Source organism: Emydura macquarii, unplaced genomic scaffold (assembly GCF_026122565.2).
Source record: "Emydura macquarii macquarii isolate MOO-44397 ecotype Brisbane River unplaced genomic scaffold, CSIRO-AGI_Emac_v2 contig_3603, whole genome shotgun sequence".
Lineage (NCBI taxonomy): Eukaryota > Metazoa > Chordata > Testudines > Chelidae > Emydura > Emydura macquarii.
Genome location: NW_027133740.1, coordinates 549,219 through 576,309, shown reverse-complemented (window position 1 = coordinate 576,309; position 27,091 = coordinate 549,219). Strand labels below are relative to the sequence as shown.

Sequence of the window (27,091 nt, the reverse complement as noted above, 5' to 3'; positions counted from 1 at the left end):
TCCAGGGTGAGACCCCTTCGGGCAGCCCCCCAGCCCTGGGGAAGAGCCTGCAAACAACCATCCTGCCCTGGAACCCAGGGGGGAGGTGGGGCACAGCACAAGCCAGGTTCTAGGAGTCTCCACCTGCATGCGGGTGATGCACTGACCCCTTGAGAACCCTCCACCCCCAAGGTGGGGCACACACCACCCCCCACTGCCAGGGTCAGTCACACGCCAAGCCACACGGCAGCTGCCCGCACCCAGGGCCCAGCAGGCCCACCCTCCCTGAGCACACAGTCCTATTCTGCTGCTCCAGGGTCACCAGGAATGGCTCGGCCCCGACAACCTATCTGACATCCCCACATCACACAGCCCCTGGCCTGCACCCCACCCTCAGCACTGCAGTGGGGGCCTCTGCCTCCCACTTTAGGCAGAGCAGCCGGAGGGGCCCAAGCTTCCTGCTGGCCAGCTCCGTGTGGGGTGGAGGAGGCAACAGGCCGTCAGGGGCACAGCTCTTCCCCATCCAACCTGGGCTGACTCAGAGCCAAGCTCCCAAAAGTCACAGATGCCTCTTCCTTGCCTCCAGGTGGCCTGCTGCTGCCACAGTATCGAAGTCCAGGACCCGGGCAGATGGGGCTCCCAGCAAAGCAGGATTCCTCATGTGTCCCACTCAACAGGTGCCCACCGGCCAGGCAGCAAGGGACAGGAGACACTAGGTGGCCGAGGGTTTGAGACAAGCCACTCAGGAACATGCATCCACATGAGGTGGGGTGAAGCCGGGGGGTGGGGGAGGGAATCTGCCTCCCCCCCCAAGGGAGGGGGCCCTGGCAGACCCAAACTGCAGCGCTCACCGAGGGCGGCTTAAAGCTAGAAAAGATCCTGTGCCAAGCGTCTGAGCAACAACACTGCTGCAGCTCCGGCAGGCAGGCAGGCACCGGCTGGCAACTGCAGCACCCACCCCCAGCCTGAGCAGCCATGACTCAGCACGTTCTCCCCACCAGGGAGGACAGGGAAGGTCGGGCCTGACGCTGCACACGCAACTGGGACACAGCCAAGCTCTCTCTCCCCACCACCGCCCCCAGCCCCTGTACGCAGCCACACCCGGCACACGGCCTGGAGAGCTGCCTCACCCGCAGCCGCGGCGGGGACAACGCAGGACCGCCCGCTCCCTGCTTCGTGTGAGTAAGGACGGGTGTGCAGGGCCTGGCCAAGCAGCTGGGCCCTCACTCCCCAGAGGCAGCACATTCCATTGGGGGCCAACCAGCCTTGAGCCATTAGCAGGCCCCCCACAAGAAGCACCAGCCCTTGCGGCGGGCGGGGGTCACCGGCACAGCGCTTCCGGGGGAGACGGCGCAGGAACCTGGCCCCTCTCCCGCACCCTCCTTACCGTCTTGCGCTCGCGCTTTGTCGGGATGGGAGGCTGCTGGTTCATCATGACCTGGGCGGCAGGGACTCCGGCTGGGAACTGCTGCACCCCTTGAGCAGGGTAATAGGCACCAGCTGGAAAAGGAAAGCGAGTCAGAGGAACTGACCGGGCCGATTCCCAGTGCACCCCAGCGCCAGGCAGCGCCAGCACTTGCAGCCTGGAGTCACCGCGCCAGAGGCAAATAACCTTGGGGCCCTTGTGCGGGTGCTGTTCCCCCAAGGACCCCCCCACCACTCATGGGCCAGGAGTTTTGCCAGACAGCCCCAGCACTGCAGCCCCTCCCTGACACGGAACCCCCTGGGCCACAGCCCAGACGTCTCCAGCTTTGCCTTCACTGCCCCATGCCACTCAGAAACCAGAGCGCCTACCCAATGAGCTGTTGCACCCATACACACAGAAGGCCCACGGGCTGCTCGGCGGGGCGGGATCCTCTCCCTGCAGTCTCCAGCCCTGGCCAGGAACGTCCCAAACCAGATCAACAGGACCAACCAGCCCTTATGAGAATTCCTTCCCCATGATGCAGAGCGTAGCCAGGCCGCCCGCTCCCCACCGTGAGCCGCCCCCTCGTCCAGTCTCCTGCTGCAGGGGGCTAGCCAGTCCCACTCCCACCCCGTGGCAAGGCAAGGGACGCCATCCCGCTGGCAAGCAGGAGTTCAGCTTGCCAGTCCAAGATTGCCAGGGCTGGGGGAGGAGGTACTGGAGAGAAATCCCCACCACAGGCCCAAGCTACACGTCCCCGAATGCTACAGGACAGCTCAAACTCACACCCAGCCCCCTTCCGAACCAACCAGCCGGGCAGGGGAGGAAGCCTCTACGTGGAGTCCATGCCCATCCCGAGGGGCAGGGAGACACAAGCAAGCGCGGGGTTCAGTTGTCTCCTCCCGCAGCTGCCTTCCTAGTGCCCCAGCTCGGCAGCGGCAGCTGCTCACTCCTAGCAGTGGCTCCCTGGCCTTATCTCCCCCGCACCAAAGTGCACCCACCCCAGCTCTGCGGAGAAGCGAGTAAGAATGAGCTGCCAGCTCCCTCTGCTCACACCCTAGGGCCCTTTGCCCCAATGGCCGGAGAGCCCTCATCAGACCCACGGCGGCTAGGCCAGCCAGCATCCCAGCCCCACACGGCTGGACCACAGCACCAGCCTGCCCCCTCCAAGATGAGCCAGCGTCACAACACGGGTAACATGCCTGGTGCTCCCCAATTCTGCGGCTGCTGTAAGGTCCCATGATCCCCAGCTGCCCACACTGGGCAGAACAGGGCAACCAAGAGCCCCAGGGACAGTGACGCTGGGCCAGGAGCCAGCAGCATGAGCTGGCTGCTCGGAGGCCAGGCACCAGCAGCCAGGCAGCCCAAGTCAGAGCTGGCCTGTCTCAGTATCTGCAGACACCCCGTTTCTGCCCCAGTCACCAAGCGGGAGCCAGGCCCCTGGGTAAGGTCCCCGTGGAACACAAGAGCAGGACATGGGCATAGGAAGGAGCCAAAGGGAGAAGCCTGTCCAGCCTGACCTGAGCTCTGACCGAGCAGCCAGCCTCCTCCAAGCGATGGGCCAGACGGATGCCCCACGCTCTTCCTCCGCGGGGCAGGCAGCAGCCGTGAGGGATGCCAGCACGGGGAGGGAGAGACAGTAACAGGTGGGAGCCTGGCCTCCTCCCAAGTCCAGCACTTTCCTGGGCTTCTAACACCCGTAACCCAGCTGCAGCAGCACTAGCAGGGAGCTCTGCGTCCCCACGCCAAGGGCTTGGGCACATCCCAACTCGCTGGCCACCCACACAGCCCCGCGGGGCACTCGCTGCTCAAGCCGGGAGGCAACCACGGGGCAGGCCAAGTGCGAGGAGATTCAGGCAGGTCGGCCAGGAACGGTCCTTCTATAGCTGGCCAGGGTGGGGAGGGAATTAGCCCAGTGAAGTTCTTTCATCTGGAGGAACACCCAGCCTTTCCTAGGGCACGACAGCCTCTGTACACATAGGGAGGGTCACCCGGTGAGTCAGTGGCAACATCGGCAGAGCCCGGTCCTGTGATTAGCCATAAGGCTGTCCTTCCCCAGGTACAGACAGGGCTCCCAGCAAGGGAACAAGAACCTCTCCCATTTGAAGCTCCCGACACCAGCTCGGAGGGGCAGGTTCAAGCCAGCCCTGTTTCTTACAGGCCCCTTGGAGCTTGTCCCCAGCCTGACTCTCCAGGAGCCAGACTCAGCCCAGCCAAGGGAACTGCCCAGGAGCCCCACTTCACTGCCCTTGTCTTTGCCGGGACCGGCAGCCGGAGGACCGAAGCCTAGGATGCAATGCGGCCAGGCGGCTCAAGTCAAGATGGAGGGAGATGTGCAATTGCCAGCCAGAGGGAATGCTGGCAAGTGTAGTTTCCACATACTGTTTAGCCAGCCACCCCCACTGCGACCCCCCCCAGATCAGCTGCCCAAAGCATCTGTGGCCAGACCGGCTCCTGGAAGCCAGGTTCTTTGAAGGCCCTTCCAATGGCTGGTGACCACCAAGCAGGATCCCTGCCTGAACAATGACGCTTTTTGACAGGGAGCCGGAAGCAGCCAGGGGCTGAGGCTGAAAAACCTGCACGCCGGGCCCCACCTCTGGCACACGCAGCCAGCAGCCTCCCGGGACAGGCATTTACTAGTGACTAATGCACTGGTGAGAAGCAGCCACGAGGGCAGAGTGATGAAGCTCCTACCACACAAATCTGCCACCACCTGCAGCCCAGCTCCCACAGCCTGACCCCTTCCCTCCACAGCTCTGCCCCTGACCCTTTTGCACGTCCGTCCTGGGCCTCTGGCAGGAAGCTGCTACTCCCACCAGCATGCTGTTTTAGGGAGATCAGGCACTGATGAGTCACCTGCCCTGTATGTCCAGCAAGGGGGCTGGTGCCCTCTCCACGCCCGGCCAGGCACTAGCCGCAGCCGCCCAGCCAGCCTGCCGTGACTCACCCACACGACTGCAGATGCCACTGCTGACTAGCTGCTGTTACACAAGGACATGTGGTCTAGAGATGCTGGGGCCTATTGGATACCCCACCCCCAAGCTGGGGATGAGACGCAGACAGGCCCAGCCCGAAGGCTAAAGGAGCCCAGCCCAGCAAGCCTCAGCCTCTGGCTCTCCCCCCCAAGATGCTGAATCCCGGGTGGGGAGCAGGGCAGGGGCTGCACCTACCTGTCTCAGAGGGGACCCATTTTGGCACCACGCCCGCCACCCAGCACCATAAAGGCTGCCGCTGCCAGGGATGGGACGGGACGGAGGCCCCGGCTCACGTTGCTGCGTCTGCAGAGCCGCCCAGGATGGATCCAGACTAAATATAGTCACAGCCCTGGCTGGCCATGTGAGCGCAGCATGTGGGGGGGGAGGGGAGGGGCGGCTGGCTGCACAAACACACCGCTCCACTCCACACAATGGCAACCTGGGGACAAGGCAGCCAAGGCAAGGTGGGGGCACACGGGAGCCCCCTTGCATGTGGCCCTTGAGCCCGTGGCTGGACACACTCCAGGGCCCCGTGTTTATTTAGGGAACGGGGCCGGCGAGCACAACTGTGCGTCTGCCGCAACCAAAGGGCAGGCTGGGGCTAAAGTCTGCCCGGCCAGTTAAACATTAAGCTGCCCTGGCTGGGGGTGGCAGGGCAGGGGGGGGCCTCTAACGGAATGGGACAGCCTCAGCGTTCTGCCCCCTGCTCACATCTCTCCTACCCCCTGGCAGGGCCCGTCCCTCTCCCTCTCGTTGGGGAAGGACCAGTTCGGGAATGAGGACAGGGATGTTTCCAAGGAAAACAAACATCCCCCAACTGCGGGGAGGCCAGAGCTCGGATAGCGGGGTTGGGGGCGGGGGAGGGATAACCGGGGGACACTATGTGTCAGGATTATGGGGCATCAGGAGAGCTGAGGGTGTGGAAAGCCCAGGGCTGGAACAGCGGGGGCTGCGCGTTGGGACAGACCGAGCTGCGTGGGGCACAGCGGAGCCCAGACAGAGCCGTCACGTCCTCTGGGGGCCCTTACCGTAGGTGCTGAATTCCGTGGGGCTGGCTCCAGGGTAAAAGCTGGGGGCGCCCGGCTGGACTGGGTACTGCTGAGTTGGAACTACATACGTGGAGCGACCCTGGGAGGGGAGAGAAGGACACGCCGGTTACTGCCTGCCACGCTCCGGAAGAGACATCTGCTTGCCACAGAGATCTGAGGGGACTCTCCCAGCAACGGCCCTCGGGGTCACGGAGGGCAGGACCCAGAGCGTGGGTGAAGCTGGCAAGCAGGGCAGCGCACACACTGCAGAGCAGGAGGGCCCTGGAACCAGGCTGCCGGCCCCACGAGACCTGGCTCAGCGGAGCAGGTGGCCAGCCCCGGCCAGTCCAGCAGCGAGCAGAGCTTGCAACCGCACCTGGCCCTCTAGGCTTCCTGGGCCAGGAGGAGACATGTGGTGTCACGCAGCACCAGCCTTTCCACCTCAACAGCAGCAAGACAGGCTTCCACAGGGCATGGGGATGGGCCCCAGCATGGGGCAGCAGAGAAAGGTGCAGGGTCCATAGGACTTCACATGGAGGAGCCCCCGAGCGTTCCCTCCCCCTCCTAAGAAGATGATCTGGTGGGTCTCTTCTGGCCAGACGACACCACATCCCCATTTCAAAGCCAGTTTGAGACCCACGTGGCAGGGAGCAGAAACCCAAGGAATCCAGTGTCCGGGTGCAGCCCTCACCTGTCCTGGGATGTAATAGGCTCCTTGCGAAGCAGGGTAGGAAATCTGGGAGGGGATCATCATCACCTGGGAAGCAGCTGGATAGACATGAGCAGGCGGGCCGGGCCGGGCCGACGTGTTACTCTGCACGCGGGAAGCACTTGTCGGAGGCTGGGCCCTGCCCGGGTAGAAATGCTTTGGGAAAAGAAGGACGGCGGCACCTGGTTAGTCCCAGCAGGGTGCCAGGACAGCCCAGCTCCACGCCCCATGGAGGCAGCTGCTTCCCGTCTCTCCGCATCCCCTACCCAGAGGGCTGGATAGCAGCTATCACTACCCCCAGAGCCGGGACCCCAAATGCAGAGATAACTTTCCACCCACCCCCTCCAGCTGGGATGGGAGAGGCAGTCCCAAGGGTGTGTGAGGTGCATGGCAGCCCCAACACAGCTTGTGCTGCACTGCTGGGACCCTTCCGACACCTGGTACCCCAGTGCTAAGAGGAGGTCACCTGGCAACACACACATGACCAGCTGCCAGGGGGTGGGTGGGATTGTTTTAGAGACATAGCTGTCATCTGTGCCCATCACAAGATGGCTGCAATCCCCACCCCGCGTCTCCTGCCCCTGGGGCTGTGAGTGTGTCACTGCAGGACCCAAGGTGTGCAATCCCCCAGGTTGACACTGGTGCTGATGGACTGGGCCCTTCCCCCAGCAAAGCTTCCCACCATGCCTTGAACAGCTGTGGAAAACTACAACTCCCAGAATGCACCTGGAGGGAACCACAGGAAGTGGGGCAATCTGCTTCCCCGTATCCACCTTAAGCACAATGCCCAAACAAGCTCCGCCCAGGGCCTAACAGAACTGATCATGGCAGCCACTCGCAGCACCCTCACTACAGATGCTGTGGCCTGCGGAGTCTGCAGGCCCTAGCCTGCAATGCAGCCAGGCAGCTGGGTCTGTGACGGAGCACTGAATCCTGGGACATGTAGTCTCCACGGGCTGCTCCGCTGTGTTAGTAATTGCAGGCCATCCGCAGATGGAGCTGAGCAACCAGAGCAACCAGCCGGGGCTGGGTGGAAATTGCTCTCCCCACACACATGGGAGAGTTTCCCAAGCAGCTCATTAACCAGCTGCTGTCAGGGGTGCCGGAACGCACCAGGCAAGCCCAGCCCTGCATCCTCCTCCTAGGGGTCTCATTTTAAGTGGGAACAGCCCTGGGCCTTTCCCAGATCCCTGTGTAACATCACAGCCCCCTGGCTTTGGGAGGGAAGTTACTGCAAACCAAGCCTGATCCGTTCTGGAGTCCCACGCTACCCCCAGGGCAGCAGTTCCACAGCCCCAGCCGACTGGGACACGGCAGACAGTACACGCCGTGTTCACAAACGCACGCACGCACACACCCCCCACCACGTGCCCTGGTTCCCACTCCCCAGCCGAGAGCACCGCCTGAGCAGGGGTAAAGAAAGAGCGTTACCTGAAGAGACCTGAATCCTCCCTGTTAGCGAGCACACACACAAGGGGAGAAGAGAAAAGAGACAGGAGTTACCCCGCAGTCTCACAAGCGCCCAGGCCCCGGGGACAGGCCCTGCCGGAGGCAAACACGGCCATGGGGGGAGCCAGAGCTCAAGCCGGAAGCCAAAGGGCTTTTGGTGCAGGAGCTGCCCAGCTGTAAGGGAAGGTCAGAGGGAAGGGCCAGGCAGGAGAGCAGCAAAGCAAGCGCATCGAGGGTAGCTCTGCTTTGGAGCCCCATGTGCAGATGCTGCACCCCCCCAATGCTCTAGAAGGCAGCCCGGGTGACCGGTTATGTCTTTTGAGCCATGGTCCATTGGGCTAGCAGGAGGCTCAGGGACCTAAACCCCCCATGTGCAAGAACTGGACAAAGAGGTCACAAGGGCCCCTCTATTACCCCCGTCCGTCCCCAGGATGTTGCAAGCCAGGGTGCTTTCTGCCCTGCAGACCCAGCACCTGCCTTCCAGGTGCCACCAGACACAGCATGTGAGAGCGGGGGAATCATTTCACAGCCTGGGCTGCCCGTTCCAAGGGACCCCAGCCTGCGTACGGGGGGGCTACAGACACCAGCCAATCTGGGATGGGCTTCATAGCCCCAAGCAGAATCAGGGCCCAGCCCCTCGGGCTAGAACGCCCCACTCCTCTAAGGCAGCATGGCCCCATCAGAGCCTATGCCCCCCATCAGAGCCTGTGCCGCTCTCCATCTCGGCGGGCAGCCCCGGCCTGGAGCCAGATTCCAGGGCAGCAGGACCCCGAGGGGCCGGGGAAGCAGAAAAGTTCAGCAGATTGCCGGAGGGGCACCCCACAAACTCCACCCAGGCACCGAGAAGCAGGACTATGCAGAAGGTGAACGGGCCTCTCTGCCCTGCTAGACCGGCCAGAGCCCAAGCCGGGTCTTAAAGGCATGGGGCCAAGGACCTCAGCCTGACCCAAGACAAAGCAGCGTGTACAGCACTGACACCCACTCCCCGCCCAGCATGTGATCAGTGCAGACAGCCCAGAGTCAAGCTGGCACCTCCAGGACGTGAAGGAAATGCCAACCCGCAGCCTGGTCTCAGGGGCCGGCGCACCTCTTCCAGCAAACAACTCCAACCAACTCTCTGGAGGCAAACCCGCCACCCTGAGGGGGCTGCGGCCACCCCAGCTCCTCCCCTGCACAGAAACACATGGCCCCCTAGCAGGGTGCTCCCCGGGCCCCCAGCCCCCACGTGCACCCTGGTGCATCAGATCGGATGTGGAGCCAACTTGACAGCCAGGGGGTGCAGAGGGAAGTGAAAGGTCAGGGAGGAACCACAGTTACCAACAAGCTGCAGCACCCCTCCCACCCCCAGCTCCGGCCCCCGCTGCATTGGCAGCAGAGCAGAGACGCCCTGCAGCCGTGGCATCCCCGTCCTTCGCTGCGTGAGATGGCAGCTATTTTAGCGAGGGACAGGGGTGAGTGCTCAGAGAGATTGCGGCGGCAGCACGGCATGGCGCCACTTCGGGGTGATGCCCTGGGCACTGACAAGGGACGATTCCATCTGAGGAGCAAGGGCCAGAGCGCCCGTGGGTCGGGCACAGGCAGAAGCAGCTTTGGGGGGCAGAGTGGGCTGTGGGGCTGGTAGCAGAGAAGCAGCCACATGCTCCAAGCTTCATGCACGAGTCACATCGAGGTACGGACACTGCAGCGAAACTCCCATGGCTTCCTACCCAAGGACCCCTTGCCCTGGGCCACCCACACGGCCAGCAGATTCCCAGCGCGCTGAGCTGTCTCCTTCAGCAGCCTACTGGGCCAGCCAAGGCCCCCGGCTCCCACTCCAGCTGTCTGCCCGGCCCCTGCAGAGCCCCACCACCAGGCTCCTAGCTCACATGCCCTCTGAGTTTGGTTCGACTCAACCAATGCTCGGGACCCGCTTTCCTTGTGCGATGGGTTCTCCACACCCAGTGCCCCACTCTCCCCGTGGCGGGACCACCGCTGGCCTGAGAACCTGGCAGGGGCCCTGAGCCACAGGGAACCAGGTGAGACTCTGCCAGGCCTTCCTGCTCCTTGTGTTAACCCAAACCACTCACCCCTGGTGTGGTGCAGCAACCCTTCCCTCCCCCCCACCCGACCCCTTCCTGCAGCCCGGCTGTCTCCTTGCAGCGTCCATACAAAGCACCATGTGGCTGCATCCCCAGGGGTCCGCACTGCATGCTGGTTAGTACCTGCTGGTGTAAAGCACGAGGCCCTGCTGGAAACTAAGACAGGAAAGAGCGAGGGGAGAGGAGAGAAGAAGCAAGGTCACTTCAGGTTCAGACAAGACGGCGAGGCCTGGAAACGGACACGCACGCCAGCGGCTCTGCGCCACGCACCCCTCCCTTGGGCCCCGAGGAAGGAGATGCTGGCCAGGAGGGAGGGCACAGACGGACGTCCCTCCACCACCGCACAGCTCCCTGCAGGCGTCCCCACCTCCCTCTGAGCGGAGCGCACGCGTGCATCCAGCCCCCGCCTTCTCCACACACACACACGCTCGCACAACGGGACCGGAGTCCCGCTCAGGGCAGCTCTGCCCTCCCTCTGCCTGGCACGCCGGAGCCCTACAGCCTGACCCGGCGCTGGGGCTAATCCAGCACCGCCAGCAACACAAAACCGGCTTGACGGCAAATTAAAAGCCCCCAAGCGCAGCCAGGCTGGCACCCCAGAGAACCACGCAGCCGGGAGGCAGCAGCTGCCACTGGCTGTGTCAGAGCCCTACGGCCAGACGGCCACGGGAGCCCCAGCGGCCCCCAGAAAACCCCTGGCTGTGTGGCGGCAGCGGCCCTGCCCCAGCGCCCCCTTACCTGTCGAGGCTGGGAAGGCGTATTCATTTGTGTGGCTTGCGATGGGTTAAAAACCACAGGTGCCGTCTGACCAGGTGGAAACGCCGACTGCGGGAAGACCAGGAAGGAGCAGGTTGGCACGGCAGCTACCAGGGCTCCCCACACCCAAGGCCACGTCCCCGGGGCCTGTACACGGCGCTCCCCCGCTGGGCCACTCGCTGAGCTGCCCATAACCCAGCGCCCCACGGCTGCCAGGCTCGGAGCACGCCCCGCCTCACCCGGGGACCCAGCACCCAATCCTGAGCCCAGGGCTGAGTCAGCGAGGAGCCGAGGGCTGAACCGGGCTTCCCCCCTCGCGTCGCAGACGGCAGCATGGCCGGGAGGGTGGGACCAGGCACATGGAGGGCTCCCGGGGGGCACGCGTCATCCGTGGAAGCCTCGGAGAAGGGCCAGGGAGTGCGAGAGGAGCCGTACCTGTGGAAGTCCAGGAGAAGGGGCAGGGTGTGGGGCTGTCGGGGCTCCTCCTGTGGGCTGTGGAGCTTTGTTCATTTCATGTGGTGCTGCATAAGGATCCCCTCGCTATCTGCGCAGAGAGAAAAACGGCACAGGCTCAGTGGAGGGGAAGGAGCCCGGGGGGAGCAGAGCAGAGGGAAGGGGGCTCCCCAAAGGCCGCACCGAGGCCTCGGCCCACGCGGCCCTGGCAGACTTTGCAGCCCGGGTCCACGCAAGTCCGCAGCACAAGCAGAGCGCCCTGGGCTGGCCCCTGGGGCTCCCTGCCAGGACAGCAAAGCACGCTGGCCCCTGAGCCTCAGAAACCAGCTAGCTAGCGCAGCCCAACTCCGCAGCGGGCTCTCCGGCAGAGACTGGCCACCGCAGACCCCGGGGCAGCTCAGCCAGCCGCAGCCAGGCATCGGCAGTCACCGCACCCCTGCGGGAGTGCTCAGTGGGTGCCACACGTAGCCGGGATGCTGAGGGGCTGGAATCCAGGAGCCCCAGCCTAAGAATCAGCCCTGGACCCCCACTTCCTTCCCCGCCCCCTTGATCTTCTCCTGCCTGCCCGCCCTGCCCCCATGGGTTCTGCAGGCTGTGGCTTTGGCCCACCTCTAGCAGTCAACTCCTGGGGGCCCTCCACCCTATGCACTATCTAGATAAGGCCGGGGGGGGGGGGGGGGGGGGGGGTCCTCAGGCACGGGCTCCCCTGCAGCCCCCGTCCCCCAACAGAAACACCCAAATGTTTCCGGCGGCTGGGAGTGCCACAAAGCCCAACGCAAGCCAAGAGCTTCCCAAAATGGAGTCACTACAGACAGCTCCCGGGGAGAGTCCGAACAGGCCCCAAGGCAGTGGGAACCCGGCCCCCATCCCAGCAGCGGGACCCCAGTCATTGCCCCCCCAAAAAAACCAAGAATGGACCGAGGCACGATCTCTGCCCAACGCCCTGGTGACAGTGGGGGGCAGCCGAGAACTCTCCCAGCTTTAAGGTCCATTTGAGCCAGGGGGAAACAGCCCCCCCCACACCAGGAAATGGGTTTAACCCCCATCCACACACCCCCTTCACTAGCACTCCTTGCATCAGGCAGCCCAAGCGCTGCAGGGGCCCTTCCATGTCACAGCCCACGAGCTACGCCCAGGCCGGCTCCCCCCAGGCTGAGGGCGTGGTGGGGCAGCTCCTCTTGGGGACCCAGCATGCCAGGCCCACCCTCCCAGAGACCACTAGCCACAGGCAGGCAGGAGCCCCATGGACTCAGGCCTCTCCAGCTCGCAGGCCAAGGCCTGAACCCAGCTACTGGGATCTGCGTGGGCCCATCTACACTACAGGGGCGGGCCAGGCCCCGGGGCTCAGCTCATGACCCACCGCATCTGCCTGCGGCTGCCACAGGCCGGACAGACGTAAGGGAGCCCGATTCACAGAGCACCGCAGCACCCCAGTCCCACAGGGATCCCTGCCGGGCAAGGCTGGAACCAGCACCCTGAGCAAGGGCTGCGCTCACCCCCACGCCCATCGGGAGCGGGGGATCCCCTGCCCCATGTCCGCTGGGTGTCGTGCCCCCCGCATCCCCCCAGGCTGCTTGGATCTGGAGAGCAGCAGGGAGAGCCCAGCCCCACCACCCATGCGGACAGGCCTCACCCCAGAGGACTGGCTGGCTGCTTCCCCTCCCCCGTGGTTACAGTGCAAAGGCCACAGTGACGGAGCAGGAGCAGGGCAGCCAAGCCAAGACCCAGGCTGCCTGACAGCCGAGAGCAACCCCAGCAGCAGCCTCCTTCCCCGGGCACAGAGGGGAGCCCATTTAACCCAGCCGGAGCACAGCACCGCCCGCCGCACAGAGGTGCCCAGCCAGAGGCGGCAGGAAGCTCAGGCCTGGGCCAGCCCTGCCCGGGAACCCTCCCCAGCCATCCAAGCCAAACAAACAGAGCCCGGCTCCAGCTGTAACCCGACGCTGGGCCGGGCGCAGTCCTGGGGGACACACAGAGCCAATGCAGAGCAGGGGGCAGCCAGCTCTGTGCAGGGGCGCGCCGGCACAGTCAGACCCTCTCCCAGCAGGATCCCACAGCAGCCTGGCTCACATAAGGGGGAAAGAGCTGTGGGGCCAGCCCGTGGGCCCTGCCGTTTCCAGGCAGTTCCCTGCATCTTCCCCCCTGCTCTCATCTCTGACCCCTGGGGTCCCACCGCACTTCAGGAGCCCTTCACCCACCACTGTCCAGGGGCTTTTAAAAGCCGTCAGGCCCTCGCCAGCTGCCTGGGGTGCACAACAGGGCCAGGGAGAGCCCAGCATCCCGCAGGAGTCCGCAGGGCCAGAAGCCCAGGTACCACACGTGCCAATCGCCTCCCCCGCCCATGGCAGTGCAGCACGGTACACCGGGCACCCTGCAGGGCAGAACCCTCACCAGGCCAACTTCCCCGCTGGAGAAGGGGGGCAGCAGGCCATGCTGGGGGCCACCTTCGGGCATCTTCGGGCCTATTGTTTCTGAGGGCCAGGGGAGGTCACCGCACGGCAGCGCCCACTGCGGACAGCACTGCCACTCCCAGTCCAGTAGCAGGCCCACGGCGCTGGCAGCCCCACCCACCAAGGACTGGCATTTCAGAGGCTGCCTCCTGGCCACGGGCAAGCACCCTGACCCAGCACCCCACAGCGCTGCCCATCCCACCGCAGCCCCCAGCCCAAAGCCCAGCAGGGGACTGGCTGCGGCCCCGGAGGTGCCCGGGCCAGGACTCAGAACCCAGCTGCCCCCAACCCCAACCTGGACCAAGCCCTGGAGAACATGACACAGCAACAACCCGACCAGAGACCTCAGGAAAGGGAGTCCTGGATGAGACCTACCAGCACTCACTCACTCCCCTCCTCCACCCTATCCAGTCCAGTGCCCACCCTGGCAGGGTGCCGGGAGCACACACCCAGGTTCCCAGCGCACTCCAGGGGACAGCGAGCTATGGACCACTTTAATGTTATTGTGGGATAACACCGGCAAGTTACTAAAGAAAGGGAAAGAGACTTTGGAGCCCTGAGAAGTTCCTGGCTGTGCAGTGACACCCCCCAAGAATGGGGGAGCCCAGGTCGTGCAGGCCTCTCCCCAACAGTTTTCATGCAGACTGCACCCAGACAGAGCACCGACCACTCCCACGGGGACCAGCTAGTCACAACACCCTACCCAGCCAGCCCGGCGCACACACAGCCATCGCTGATTACGGTGTCACATAGGGACCCCCCTCCCCGCACACACAGAGACAGGAGAGAGACAGATACTCACCCTTCCCCGGGAAAAACCTGGACAGGCTGAGCGGGTCTGCAGAAACCTTTCATCTGACTGACTTCAAGAGAGGAAAATCAGCCTGCAAACCTGCCCGCATGCGGTGGGGAGGGCCGGGAAAGCCAAACATGGGCACGGCAGGGGAGAACCCCCTGCCCCCACCCCGGGGAGGACGGGAACATGAGTGCCACGAGCTGCCAGTGTCAGATCGCAGAGTCTGCTGCAGTGCAGAGACACCGAGCGGGAGAGACAGACTGAGGAGCCAAGGAGCACCCGAAACCCCACCCACAGGCAGAGCCATGCGGCCTCAGCACTGCCCAAACCAGTCAGAGAAACCCCACGTCTCCATGCATGAGTCACTCGCGCTGCACACGCTCCCTCCCGGCAGGCAGGCAGGCAGGGGAGCCTCTCCCCTCGCCATGCAAAGCAACCAGACACCCACCTGTGCCAACGGCGCTCAAGCAGGCTGGAGTCAGACAGACGCTGTGAGATTTCACCAGAACCCTATCCCCTCCCCCCAAAATCAGCTCTGGCAAATCAAGGAGCCCCCCCCCACCAGCTCTGCCCTGAGAGAGGAAGGGATGGGTCAGCAGGGGGGTGCTACAGAGCTTCACCCTCCTCCCTTGTGAGCTGGGGGGGGGGGCACGGGCTGGGAGACGGCAGGGTAATGAAACGTGCGGGTGACACTAACCGGGGGGAGCTGCAAACTGCAGCCAGGAAGGAGGTGGTGCAGAGGGGACCCAGCAACCGGGCAAGAAACAAGGGCACCAATTCCGTCGGGGAGACCCAGAGCTGACACAGCTGGGGAGGCAGAAGCAAGGGAGCCGGAGTGGGGGGTGGGGAGCACACCAGGGAGGAGTTTGCAATGGGACAGGGCTGCAAAAAGCCCCGTGCAATTGGGGCTGTGTATGCCAAGGCCTCCGGCACAGGAGCAGGGTGGGCACCGTCCCGGGGAGACACCCCCTCCCTGCCCCCTCAGCTTCCCGCACTGGGCTCCGGAACCAGGTCATCGGGAGTGGACAGAAATGCCGGGGAGCTGGGGGCCTGCTTTGGGGGGGCACTGGACATTCCCCTTCTATCCCCACTGCTCAGGCCACTAAGCCCCAGCTCGGGTATTTATGGAGCTTGGGGCACCATCACCTCCACCGCAATAGAGAGGCTCTGGGGACCTGAAAGCCCATGTTTAGTGGAGGACGGTGCCCATGAAGCCAGAAGCCTCCCTACAATCCTCATCCACCCTCCCTCGCCAGGCGCAGCTCCTTGCACCAGTCAGGGGCTGCTCCCAGCAGCTGGTGACTCTAGATTAGCAGGGCAGCTGCATTGCACAATCCAGCCTAGAGACCCCACTCCCAACCCCAGGTTGGGGCCCCGGGAGGAGGCCCACTGGCTCAGCACTTGGGGACCCCACCCCGGGGAGAACCGGGTGGGCTCCAAGTTGCCAACGCTATGGAGCAGCCGTAGCAGGAAGGCTCAGGGAGCGGCTCAGGGTCCCCGGGCAGCGGGCCCTGCCACATGCTAGGGAGACCCACTCCAACAGGCTTTCATGAACGCACTAAGGCTTTGGGGTCACGATATGGTTATGTGGGGGTCGGGAGCTGGGAGCCTCCCTGCCTCCTCCTGGCAGAGGAAAATGGGGGGAGCGAGTGGTGACACAGATACTGCTCACCCTCCCCACGACGTTCCTCAGCACCCCCCTAGTGGGCTGGGGGGGAGCGAGGAGCAACACCAGGGCTCCCTGCATCCAGGTCACTTTCCCCACCTGGGCAGTGCTGGGAGGTGAGCATCAGGAGCTGCTGCTCTCTGCCCTCGCCTCACAGCACTGCCCAGGGGAAAGTGACCTGGATGCAGGGAGCCCTGATGCTGCTCCTCGCTCCCCGCTCATAGCCCCCTAGGTTGGGGGGAGCGAGCAACAATGGCAGCCTCTCTGTGCATGCAGGTCAGTTTCCCATAGGGGCACAGGGGAGGGGTTGGGGCAGAGCGGGAGTGGGAAGCCTGCAGGAGCCAGGCGCGAAGAGGGGCACCCACGGAGGCCGGGAGGTGGCACTTAGAGGCTTGCTGTGTAAAAGGGGTCACCATACAGAAAGTTTGAGAACCCCGCTTTAGCCACTCAAGGTCTCCTCAGCCCCACAGCAATCAGACGGGCCCTCCACATTAAACAAACACCTCAAACGTTATGTCCAGATACCGGCCTACAGCCCTAAAGCTGCCGGCTCGTCCCCCCCGCCCCGAAGATGGGCCTGGGCCCCGATCCCATCAGCCTGGCAGGTTAAAACCCCCATCCAAAGGGGCAGATAAAGGACACTGCTGGGACTGAGCCGGGGGGGGGGGCAGCCCAGGGAACAGGCCTGCGTGGTGGAGGGCACAGAGCACTTTATCTGGCCAAGCAGCCAGGCTCCCCGCTTCCACGGGTGGAGTGCAAACACCGCCCTCTCCAGCACAGTGCACCAGCCAAGTTCTGGGCAAAGAGTTCCAAGGATCCAACCCGGCACAGACACCTGCGTTCTGCCCCAGCCGCTTCAATGGGAACCTGGTCTGGCCTGGCTCCCCTCTGCCCATCCACCTCTCCTGACACCATGACTGCCCCCATCCCCTAGCTCCCCCCCACCTTCCACACCCAGGCGGAACGCCCCGTCCTTCTCTGCTCTGGTTGCCTTCCAATCCCCCACCCCCACACCACCACCCAGGCTACTTCCCTCATATCCCCCACATCTTCACCCACCCCCATGCCCCAAAGACCCCAACCTCCCCGCTGAGATCCTCCTCACCCAGCAACCAAATACGTTTGAAGCCAGCTTTAAATCAATACAGACGTTCAAACGCCGTCCCGAGGTAAGCAGCAGCTTGAAGAGCTGATGTCCACGCGTTCAGCTCTCCTCCCCTACCCCGGGGTGTGGGACTGTTTGTCAGCCCTTGATTTTATTACAAGGCAAGCTTCTCTGGGCAAGGACAGCGTCCTTTTTTTGCCTGTGAAGTGCCATGCACCCGCCTCAGGCTGATGCAGCCCCAGTGACACGGCCCTGTTGACCCTGCCTGACCAGCGTCCCAGCCACAGCTTTTCTCCACAGAGCCCTTCATGCAGATATCCCCAGACTGAGCGGCGGGGACAGTGGCAGTGTTGTCATTTGTTTCACTCTAGTGCCGCACACGTTTCCAGGAGGATCAGGGCCCCACTCTGCATGGCACTGGGCAGACACAGTAAAATACTTACAAACTAGCTAGACCCCAGGGAGTCAACATCTTCAGAGTCCTCACAAATCTTGGCTGGTTTGGGGACTCCTGGGCTTTGACCCAGCCACTCTGGCAGAGCTGGGAGAAGTGATCCCCTACTCGGGAACTTCTTGCTCCTTCGCAGGTTCGAGATTTAAGCCAGGTGCGAAAACGGCAGCTTTTAAACCACCTGAGTGTGCCTAGGATCAGCCAGGGGCAAAAGGAGACCCAGGGAATCACAAAGAGTTTCTATCTCTTCCACAGCTGCCCAGTGTCACTGCGTTACCCTGCTCGCTCTGGAGTCACTAGGGGAGAGGACAGAGGAGCAAGGCCCCCTCCCAGGGACAGGAAGCATTAGCAGGTGCTCAGATCCCTGCTAGCATTTGGAGAGCAAGGTCAGTCGCATCCAGGCTGCTGTGTGCATTCACAGGGCTCAGTTCCTAAATTACAAGGGCAATCCTGGATTCACTTCCACGCTAATCCAAAAAAGGCTAAAAACCCACCGCCCCCTGCTCCCCAGGATATCAGCGCTACAGCGTGTGGTCTGTCTCATTTAGACTGGGAACTCCCGGGTGCCGGGGCTGAATCCTCTGTTCCATACGGTGCCAAACGCACCAGCAGCTATTAATAAGCCAAGCCCCTCCCCAAACCTGAGCCAGGTCAGCCAGATGCACTTTAGAAAGCAACTGCCTGTGTGGGATCAATAGCGAGCCTGATGCTCACTTCCTAAGGGGAAGGAGAAAAACATCCGGCTCCTTGGGTAGTTCTTTTAATTGTCTGCCAGGTTCACCTGAAAAGAGCTCTGCTGCAGCTTGGATGTGAGGGAAGGCGTTAACCAGCCCTGCTTCGTAACAACAGCCTAATATGCAATTAGTATCTCGGCCAACGGCTTGCTCTCCAGTTTACAGGCCAGCCATCTGAAGTGGCCAATACGTGACCCCACCGTCTGAAATGTAATGGAAGAGAGGCAGAGTATTAACCTAGACCACCGGGGGCTGGGATTGCGTCAGATCCCAAGGCAAGCAGTCAGGCCTGGCTGGAGACCTCCTGGGAGAAGCTAGGGTGGGGTGGGGTAGGGAAGGGGAGCGTGTTCTAGTAAGGGCTGGCACCAAACCCAACGCACTGGCACGGCGCTGGGGCTGCTGACTTCGAGCAGCCATGACTGAGGCCCACAGCACTTTTTCAGGAGAGGCAGGTTTGCCCAGAGTCCTGATCACACTCTGCTCCCACCCCAAATTGCCCTGGGGAGCTTTCGGGAATAATCTTTCGTGTGCTTATTCCGTATTGTGGGGAGGAGGGACTGGCATGGGAACCCTGCCCCTCATCCCCAGAAGACTCCCATAGGGGAGGATGGCAGCATCTGGGCCCCGCCTCTGCTGCCTAGAACAGCAGAGCCAAACTAGCATGAACCCGGTGTCTCTCTGCTCCTCCACAAGCAGGAACTAGGCAGCAGGAGCCTCTGCTGTCCTGGGGCACAGGTGGAGGGAGGGAGGAGGCAGCAATGGGCATCTCCTCCCTCTGTTCCTGGCACAGAGGATAGTGCACGGATGCTCCTACAGGGAGCAGATCGGACCTGAGTGAAACCTGCACAGCCACCATCTTAGAGGGGGAAGAGGTTACGCAGCGATGGGACTGGGGGGAGGATGTTCTGGATGAGAAGGGGCATGAGCACAGTTCAGCCTGGTTCCTCCCACGGCCCCTTCTGCAGCTCCGAGCCAAGCGCAAGCAGTCAGGGCCAGGACTATGTGACAACGGGCCCTCCCTACTCCACAGCGCCGCCCTCCAAGGGTGGCAGAGTCAGGGGCGACCACTTTTGGGGGCCAACTTTATTCTTCTGCTTTTGCCTCCTGTCAGCCTTATAGAGCCAGTCCAGCTGCAGAAGAGGGAATCGGATTCTACTCCGGCTCATGCATCCGTTAACAGAACTGTCACCGAAAGTCCAATTCTACCCTCCTGGATCCCTGCGCAGGGGCTGCACAGGTGCTAATGGGGGGCAGAGCTCAGCCGGCAGTACGCACCAGCCTGCAGGAGTCCAGTTTCCTAATCTCAGATGCCAGGAAGAAGCTGCACTGCAGTGACTTGACTTGTAAACTGAGCCCTTTTGACCTGGAGTCACAGAGGGGATAAACAGGGAGCCCTTGTTGCCATTGGTACATTATGTCCCATTCAAGGGCTGGGTGTTTGTGACAGACAGAACTGTTCTCATGAGGGGTCACCAAAGGACTGAGCCCCCACTACCCTCCCCCGCACGTATCTACAGAGATCAGTGTCCAGAGAGAGGACATCCCTGCTCACAGCTTTAGAAACTACAGCTGATTACTTGCCCCCGCCCCTTTTTCACTCCCCCAGAGCATGCATACCCCACCCCATCCCAGGCCCAGCCTGCCAGACCCACGGATTCGGAAAGCCGGGCAGTCGGAATCCCTCAGTTTTCCTTTTTGCTTTGACCCACAAGAGACACACCAGAGAAAGGTCTCAGAGACAACCCGGTTTATGCAGCAAACCAGACAGTAGACGAGTGAATATCCCCATGGGGAGCCCAGCAGGGACGCACGCACGCACCCTGACCCCCCCGCTCCAGAGGCTTTCGGGGAGCAGCCCGCTGCAACAGACCCTGAGCGCTCAGCGGGCAGGACGCGCTATGCCCAGCAAAGATGGGGTAGGCACGCCCCAGGCATAGGGGCGGTGGGGCACTGCCAGCAGGGACCACGGCAGGGGGGGGCACCAGAACCAGCGGCGCCCACGTGTAACAGGCAGGCACGGGGGCTGTACCCCCCCCAGTGGAGAACAGGCCCCCCCCAGGGAGCGCACCCACCCTCTGGGCGGCACTGCCCGGCAGGGGCTGGGCGAGGGGGCCCCTTCCCCCCAGCGGCCACACGGAGCCCTGCCCTGCGCCGCTCGCTCGCCCGCCAAGCCCGGCGGCGGCGGCCTCTGCCAAGGACACGTGTCACTCCCGGCGGCGGCCATGGCTTCCCGGGAGCGGTCGGAGCGGGAGCCGGGGGGGGGGAGGGAGGGGGAAGGAGCTCGGAGCGGGAGGGAGCCGGGGGGGGAAGGAGCCCGGAGGCCGGGGCGGGAGGGAGCCGGCGCCGCAGATGGTGTCCGGGGGCCCGGTGGAAGCTTAGCCGGGCGGCGGCAGGGACACGTGGGGGCCGGGCCTAGACACCGGCGGGGGAAGGGGGGGGGAGAAGAGAGGCCGCCGCCGGGGCTCGGCCTGCGGACGGGAGGGGGGAGCCGAGCCCACGTGGGAGCTGCCTAGTGCTGGATAAAGGCCTGGCGCGGGGGGGGGGGGGGGGTCAGACCCTACAGAGGCCGGGCGTGGGGGGGGGGGCGTTCAGCCCCCTATAGACACCGGATATTTAAGGGGAGGGGTCAGGCCCCTATATAGGGCGAGGCGCTGGGCCGGGTCAGCATTGTGTGTGGGGGAGGGGGCGGCAGGGGGCCTATAACCCCCCCCCCAGCCCCAGCGCTGGGGGAGGGAAGCCGGCGCACGGACGTGGCACCAGCGGGCAGATCCGTCCCGCGGGGAGGCAGGAAGTGCAGCCGGGTCCCGCGGCCCCCGCAGGGATTTGGGAAGGAAATGGAGGCACCGGGGCGGCTGCGTGCAGAGCCTGCCGCCGCCATGCACGTCCCGGCCGGCCGGCGCAGCAGGGCCTCTCCGGGGGGGGGGGGGCAGGGAGCGGGGAAAGAAAGCAGGGGAGGGGGAGAGTCCGGCCCCACGGAGAGCGGGGCTGGGACAGGAATGCAAAGCAGGGCCCGTCCATGTGCGTGTGGGAGGGGGGAGGAGGATCGCGGGGGGGGGGGGGAGGTCAGGCTCCCCCTGTTGTGCAAGGGGGGGAGGACATCCGGGGCGGGGGGGCCGGATCAGGCCCCACAGAGCAGGGCAGGGCTGGAATCACGTGGGTGGGGCCGCAGACAGCGGGCCCGGTAAGGCCGGGGCGGAAGGGAAGGAACCAGAGGCCGAGCCCGGGGCCCGCACGGGCGCTGCGGGGGGAGGGGAGCGGCCAGGGCCCGGTGGGGGGAGGGGGGGCCGCCGGCCGCGCGCGGGCTGCATGGGGCCGGGCCGGGCCGCCACCCCCGTCCCCACGTGGTAGCCAGGCCGGCGCACATGGGCCGGGGCGGGCTGGGGCCGGGGCGGGCGGCGCGGGGCCCTGGGGCGGCGGGGCCGGACTCCCCCGGGGGCGGATGGCGGCGGATGGCTCGGGCCCCCTTCCCGCCCCGGCATGGCGGAGAGAGGCGGCGCCGCCCGGCCCGGCCCGCCCCGGCCCCCGTTACCTTCAGTCTCCTTCAGTCCGAGCGGCCCGACGCAGCCGCAGCGCAGCCCAGCACGACCATTTCCGGAGCCGCTCCGCGGGGAGGGGCGGGGCCAGGCCGGTCACGGGGCGGAGGAGGGGGCGGGGCCGGCTGAGGCCGAACTGCGCCCCTCCCCGGCCGGCTGGAGGGGCCCGTGTCATGTGACACTCCCCCCGGGCACCCGCCCCTTCCGGAGAGCCCGGCATTTCGGTCATGTGACTCCGGCCGCAAGAGCGCCTTTGTCACGTGACCTGCCGGCAGCCAGTGCGCTTGGTCATGAGCGGCGTTCACGTGAGGCGACACTTCCGGTTCCTCCCATTCCCTCCCCGCTTACATGTGACAAGCACGTGCCCCGCGTGGGAGTGGAGGAGGTGGGGTGAACCAGGCTTCTTGCACCCAGTGACCCGCCCCCGCCGCCCCCACGTGCACCGCGCCCTAGGCTTAGTATCGCTTGCACCCCCTGCCACACTTAGCACAGCTGGTGCCCTGTCCCCCACACCTGCACGTCCTAGGCCTGGGACTCTGCTCCCCCGGCACGGTACTGACCCCTGCCCCTACACACATACACACACACACACTCTCCCCAGCATGCTGCTGCCCATCACCAGCCCCACAACACACACACCCACGTCTGGCACCCTGCCGTTTCACCACACACATGCTACACCGCACCCAAAAGCTGGCACGCTGCACCCCCATCTTCCCACATACACATCGCCCCAGGCATGGCTTTGAGCAGGGGGTCGGACTAGATGACCTCCTGAAGTACCTTCCAACCCTGTCTTCTATGACAGTGTGCCCCCCCATGCACTCATCCAGGCCTGGCACCCTGCACATACATCTGCCGAGGTCTGGCATCGTGTAGAGGGCACTGAGCATTATCTGTTGCCATGCTCAGCATTAAGGTGGACACCCCCCAGAATGTTGTCAGAAAAGTCCCTGCCTGAAACAGGTGACAATTAAAGTCAGGAAAGAGAAGAGGTGGCTGAGGTAATATCTTTTATTAGACCAACTTCTGTTGGTGAAGGAGACAAGCTTTTGAGGGACTGCCCAACTATCATGTCATGGCCACATCTGTCCTCTCAATCATGCTAAGCTACCCCCTTGCCGTCATGGTCACCTCCCGTCCCATTTGTCATCCCATATTATGATGATGTTTCCAATTGCTCACGTGGAAAAGTAACATTAGGAAACATATGTAGTTTTAGCTTCTTCTAATGGGCTTCAGCATGTGGAAATGAGAAGCCAGGACGATCCACCTGGCCCACCACTCATAGCCGCCTGTTTGAGAACCACGGATCACACAGACATGATGCAAAAAGGAGGGGGAGAATAGCCATGATGGGTAGCGGATGGGGCTTGTCAGGTTTGCAGCAATAATATCGGGCAGTGACTCATTTCATGCACATTCCTTAGCAAGCGTAGGGTCTTGGAAAACTGCCTTTGGGACATCATAAGAGAAAGGGGGTGAAAGGGTTGTCAAGGTAGAGCAAAAGAGATGGGAAAGAAGAACAGGTCAAAGATGCAGCCATGTTCTAGCCCTAAGCAGCTTGCCAGCGCCTCGCACACCCTCTGAAGACACTGTTATCAGCCTCATTTAACAGAGGAGGAAACAAGCCGTGAAGGAAATTTCCCATAGTCACCTGTCAAATAGAACCCAGGAGTCCTGACTCCCAATCTCCTGCACTAGTCACATCACCTCACAGAGCCACTCAGCCATGTCCACACTTTTCTCAGCTTTGGGGGGGCCTACATTGGCAACTGGTCAATGCCTAGTCTGCCTAAGAGAGCAGATGGCAGCCACCATGCCTCTAGTCTATAACATGGAGGGGTAGACACAGAAACTACCAGTCCCAGCATGCAATGCACAACGAACTTGTCCCAGCATGCAAAGGACCCCTTCAGATCACATTGGAGTATTGCATACTGGGACCTTGAGTCTTTGATAAAGTGGGCAAACTCCATAGGCTGGTTTGGCCTTTCCGGGATTATTACTTATTATTAAAACAAGTCAAGCGTCAGGGCCCCCTTGTGCTCAGTGCCGTACAGATACAGACCAAAGAGGTTAGGTTACCTGCCCCAGGGAGTTTACAATCAGTATGTGCCCAATACTCCTAGGGGCTTTGAGTCAGGAATCCCCACTGGTGAAGGGAGGGTGGCACCGATTAGTTTGTGAATTGAAACCAAGCCAGTCCAGAATAAACTCCCCTACTCTTCCTTGTGTGAACAGGCCTTCCTGGTGTACCTTGTGGTGTGGGGGAGTGTGGAGTGCAGTCCCCAGTCTATTTGCCAGCTGTACCCATTTACCAGTCTCTTATCTGTATAGCAACCCATGGATGCTGACTTTTTTGCAGTACACAGAAAAGACACCTCCCTCGGCCCCCGTGGGCTCATGCACTGAGATCAGAGCAAAGGCTGAAGACAGGAAAAGGCTTTAACCAACTATGGAATTGCTTGTTCCGTGGCTTCGGGGTGCAGGCTGAAATAAGATGGAGTTTCATATTTCTTTTAAAAAAACAATTCACTGATTTTGGGACCAAAGGAGCGGAGGGAGGCAAGGAGTAGAGGAGCTGTGGAGCTAGGATAACATGCAGGGTGAGGGCAGGACTGAGACGAGAATGATTTGCCAGAGTTAAATCAAGCGGTGATTCCACGGTCAGAGTTCAACAAATGGCCAGGCCCGTGGCAGTTGGCACGGAGAGCACGGAAACTGGCTGCACTGATCACACAGTGTGACTGAGCAAAACCGTACCACAGCAGCCAATCCCCTGGCACGAGCTGGGTGAGCTAGTGAAATGTCACCCAGGTTCCAGTAAAAGGGAACTGAGCCATGTGCAGGGGTGAGGCAGAGGGGCCGGGGCTGCCCTGAGCTGGATTGGAAGCTGCTGCTCCTAAAAATAAGTGATAAGCACATACCTTGGCACAGCTCTCGGTGTGTTTTCAGTCTGTAGAAGGGGCTAAAGTGAAAACGTTTTACAAGAATCAGCCCGTTAGCAAGACAGCCGGGCCTGGGAACAGAGGGGAATCCTGCAGGGGAAGGAAGTAGGGACAGGTCTCACGGGGCTGCGATGATTCCAACCTGGGACAGTGCCAGAGGTAGGCTACCAGACTGAGCAAGCAAGGGCAGGGGTGTCTGCTGTGCTGGGAGGGCAGGCACGGGTTTGGAAGCAAGCTTAGGACGATGCTGTTCTTGGGCAGGGTAAGAGGGAAACACGTAGGCGCAGCTCTGGGTGGGGCGAGTTGATACCGCATGGCTCACCCTGCAGTGCCCAGCTCTGAGCCTAGCCCTGTCCCAGGGGTGCTTTTAGCCTGGGATGCCCAGCCAGCGGCTCACAGGAGTTGCAGCAGCAAGTTGCCGGGAGCCCAAGGGCCGCACGTAGTTTGCACTTCACCCCACAGCCCAGCCCTGCCAGCAGGATGTGGCGGCCCTGGCACGGTCCCATGCCCAGAGAACTCCCTGTGGGTGGCACTCGCCCGCAAGAGAGCAGCAACCTTTCGCTGAACTCTCACGTCGCCCATGCGAGGAGCAGCTAGGGCCCCGCCAACACCAGCCGAGCGTCACCCTTGCCTGGGCTCCCGGAGGAAATAAGGGACATTCTCCCACTGTCACAGCGAGGTTTGGGGAGGAGAGAATGACAGCCAAGGCCAGAGCAGCTGCGTGGCACAGCCAGGCCTGTGCCCAGCAGAGATTGGGTCACAGTCTGGGGCCTGGAGCAGGGCCTCCATGGGCTACCCCCCCACGACTGAGTAGGGGTGATGCTGCTGCCTGCCCAGGGGAACGCGGAGTCCCAGGCTGGAAGAGGTGGCAAGGACACACGGTGAGTGACACGTTCCCCCCTTTCCCTCCCCAGTTTGCGGAAGGCCCCGGGTGGGTGCGGACTGGCGGGGGCAGCCTGGCTGCTGCCATTGAAATGGGCTGGTGGAGGCAGTTTGAAGAGAGGAAAGCCACACGGGGAACCCCTCCATCTCCACTCCCTGTTCCTGCCCGGGGGAAACGCGGGGAGCCCAGCCAGGGGAAAGTATTACCCAGACCCCCCAAAGCAGACACTCTCATCCCACCTCCCTCCGGCAAGTGGCAGACCAGCCCCCACTTTTGCGCCCTGAAACCCTGGCCCCACCCCCATTCATCTCAGGCCATCTTTAGATTGAAGAGACGCTTTTTGGGCTGCATGGGGCAGGGATTGGCGTAGAGAACGGCCCTGCGGCGTGCTCCAAACAGAAGGTGGAGGGAAAAGCCCAAACTGGCTCTCGGCGGCCCCCGAGCACCAGCAGACAGCAACAACTCCATGGAGGCCGGCGGGGCTCGCTGCAGGGAGCAGCCTGGCCCAGCTGCAGTGAGGGGTCGGGGGGAAAGCCAGGAGGACCATAGCCTGCCCCAGAGAACAGCACTGCCTAGGACGTGCATATCTTAGAGGCCGAGAAAGGGAACGAAGGAGGAAACCCCTCCCGTTCACTCTGCCCCCTCCTCCCCTGGGGTCAGCACCCGGCTCGCTCCAGCCACCGCAGCTCAAAGCGACTACTGGCCCCAGCCCCAAGCCACTCCTGTTGTGCCCTCTTCTCCACCCCGGCTTCCCTCCTCCCACTGGCCTGCCACATGGAACGACCTCCTCTGTGCTTGGTGCCAAGCCGCCATTCTCCTAGCGGTGAGCTCTCAGGCCTGAGGAAGAGCCCCAGCCTCGCACTCCCCGCTCCCCAGAGCAGCCCCCCACACCTTGCAGGCTCCAGCTCTCCTCTGCGCCTGTAAGCACCACGGGCGCTGCAGGAATAAGGAGCCGAGATGCAGGCTGGAATTGGCTCACTGCTGAAAGGAGTAGCAGGCGCCTCAGTGCTCATCTTTTTCCAGCATCATCTCCCCTACAGCTGTGTTAAACAGCTGCTGTCTTCCACCCCAGAGCTGGCTGCATTGCAGTAGCAGGGAATGAACCTTATAGCTACAGTTCAGAGATTCCAAGGTCAGAAGGGACCACGCTGGTCAGGCTGATCTCCATAGCTTAGGCCACAGAACTTCCCCACAATAATTTGGAGAGGAAATCTTTTAGGCCATTTTTAAATGATTGAATGTTTTTCTGAGTCTGCAGAGAGCCTGAACTGACAGCTCCAAGGGCTGAACTCCCCTGGCCCCAGGTCTGCAGTGACCATGGTTCAGGGCTGACATGAACTCTTGCACTGCCGGTCACTTTAGCAGATGGGATGGCGGAGGGGCGGAGGAAGACTGGGAGTTGCTGCAGGGAGGGAAACACAAAGGGGGACCAGAGGCAACTTGCCCAACGGGGGAAGGGAGAGACGGGGGCAAAGCTGTGGGCCAAAGGGAGCAGATTTCCCCTCTGAGCGACACCCACGGTGATAATAAGGGGCTGATCAAACAACAGGACAGGCCATCACTGCCCAAACGCCTTGATCTCTGGGCAAACCTCTCCCTGCTGTGGGGTGGGGGGTCTGCCACGCACTGGGGGGGTGGTCACAGTCCCAAGTACATATCATGGCCTAGAATTAAGCAGGGGCCCTGGCGC

The 27,091-nt window shown here is 62.7% G+C and overlaps 1 protein-coding gene across 9 annotated transcripts in view; it reads right to left on the bottom strand.

Moving 5' to 3' along the window:
* Positions 1 to 21,654, bottom strand: part of EIF4G1 (eukaryotic translation initiation factor 4 gamma 1) — a 43,228-nt gene extending 21,574 nt beyond the window's left edge. For 5 of the 9 annotated variants that reach the window (XM_067536599.1, XM_067536602.1, XM_067536601.1 and 2 more), the window contains exons 1-8: positions 21,564 to 21,654; positions 10,815 to 10,923; positions 10,362 to 10,448; positions 9,747 to 9,779; positions 7,528 to 7,548; positions 6,079 to 6,252; positions 5,388 to 5,487; positions 1,367 to 1,479 (exon numbers count right to left, since the gene is read on the bottom strand). In XM_067536599.1, the coding sequence (XP_067392700.1) occupies positions 1,367 to 1,479; positions 5,388 to 5,487; positions 6,079 to 6,252; positions 7,528 to 7,548; positions 9,747 to 9,779; positions 10,362 to 10,448; positions 10,815 to 10,889 (603 nt within the window). In that variant the 5' untranslated portion in view covers positions 10,890 to 10,923; positions 21,564 to 21,654. Of the gene's footprint in view, positions 1 to 1,366; positions 1,480 to 5,387; positions 5,488 to 6,078; positions 6,253 to 7,527; positions 7,549 to 9,746; positions 9,780 to 10,361; positions 10,449 to 10,814; positions 10,924 to 21,563 lie in introns of those variants that run through there. The other 4 variants (XM_067536605.1, XM_067536608.1, XM_067536603.1 and 1 more) reach the window with 3 other exon arrangements.
* Between the last annotated feature and the right edge of the window lie 5,437 nt (positions 21,655 to 27,091).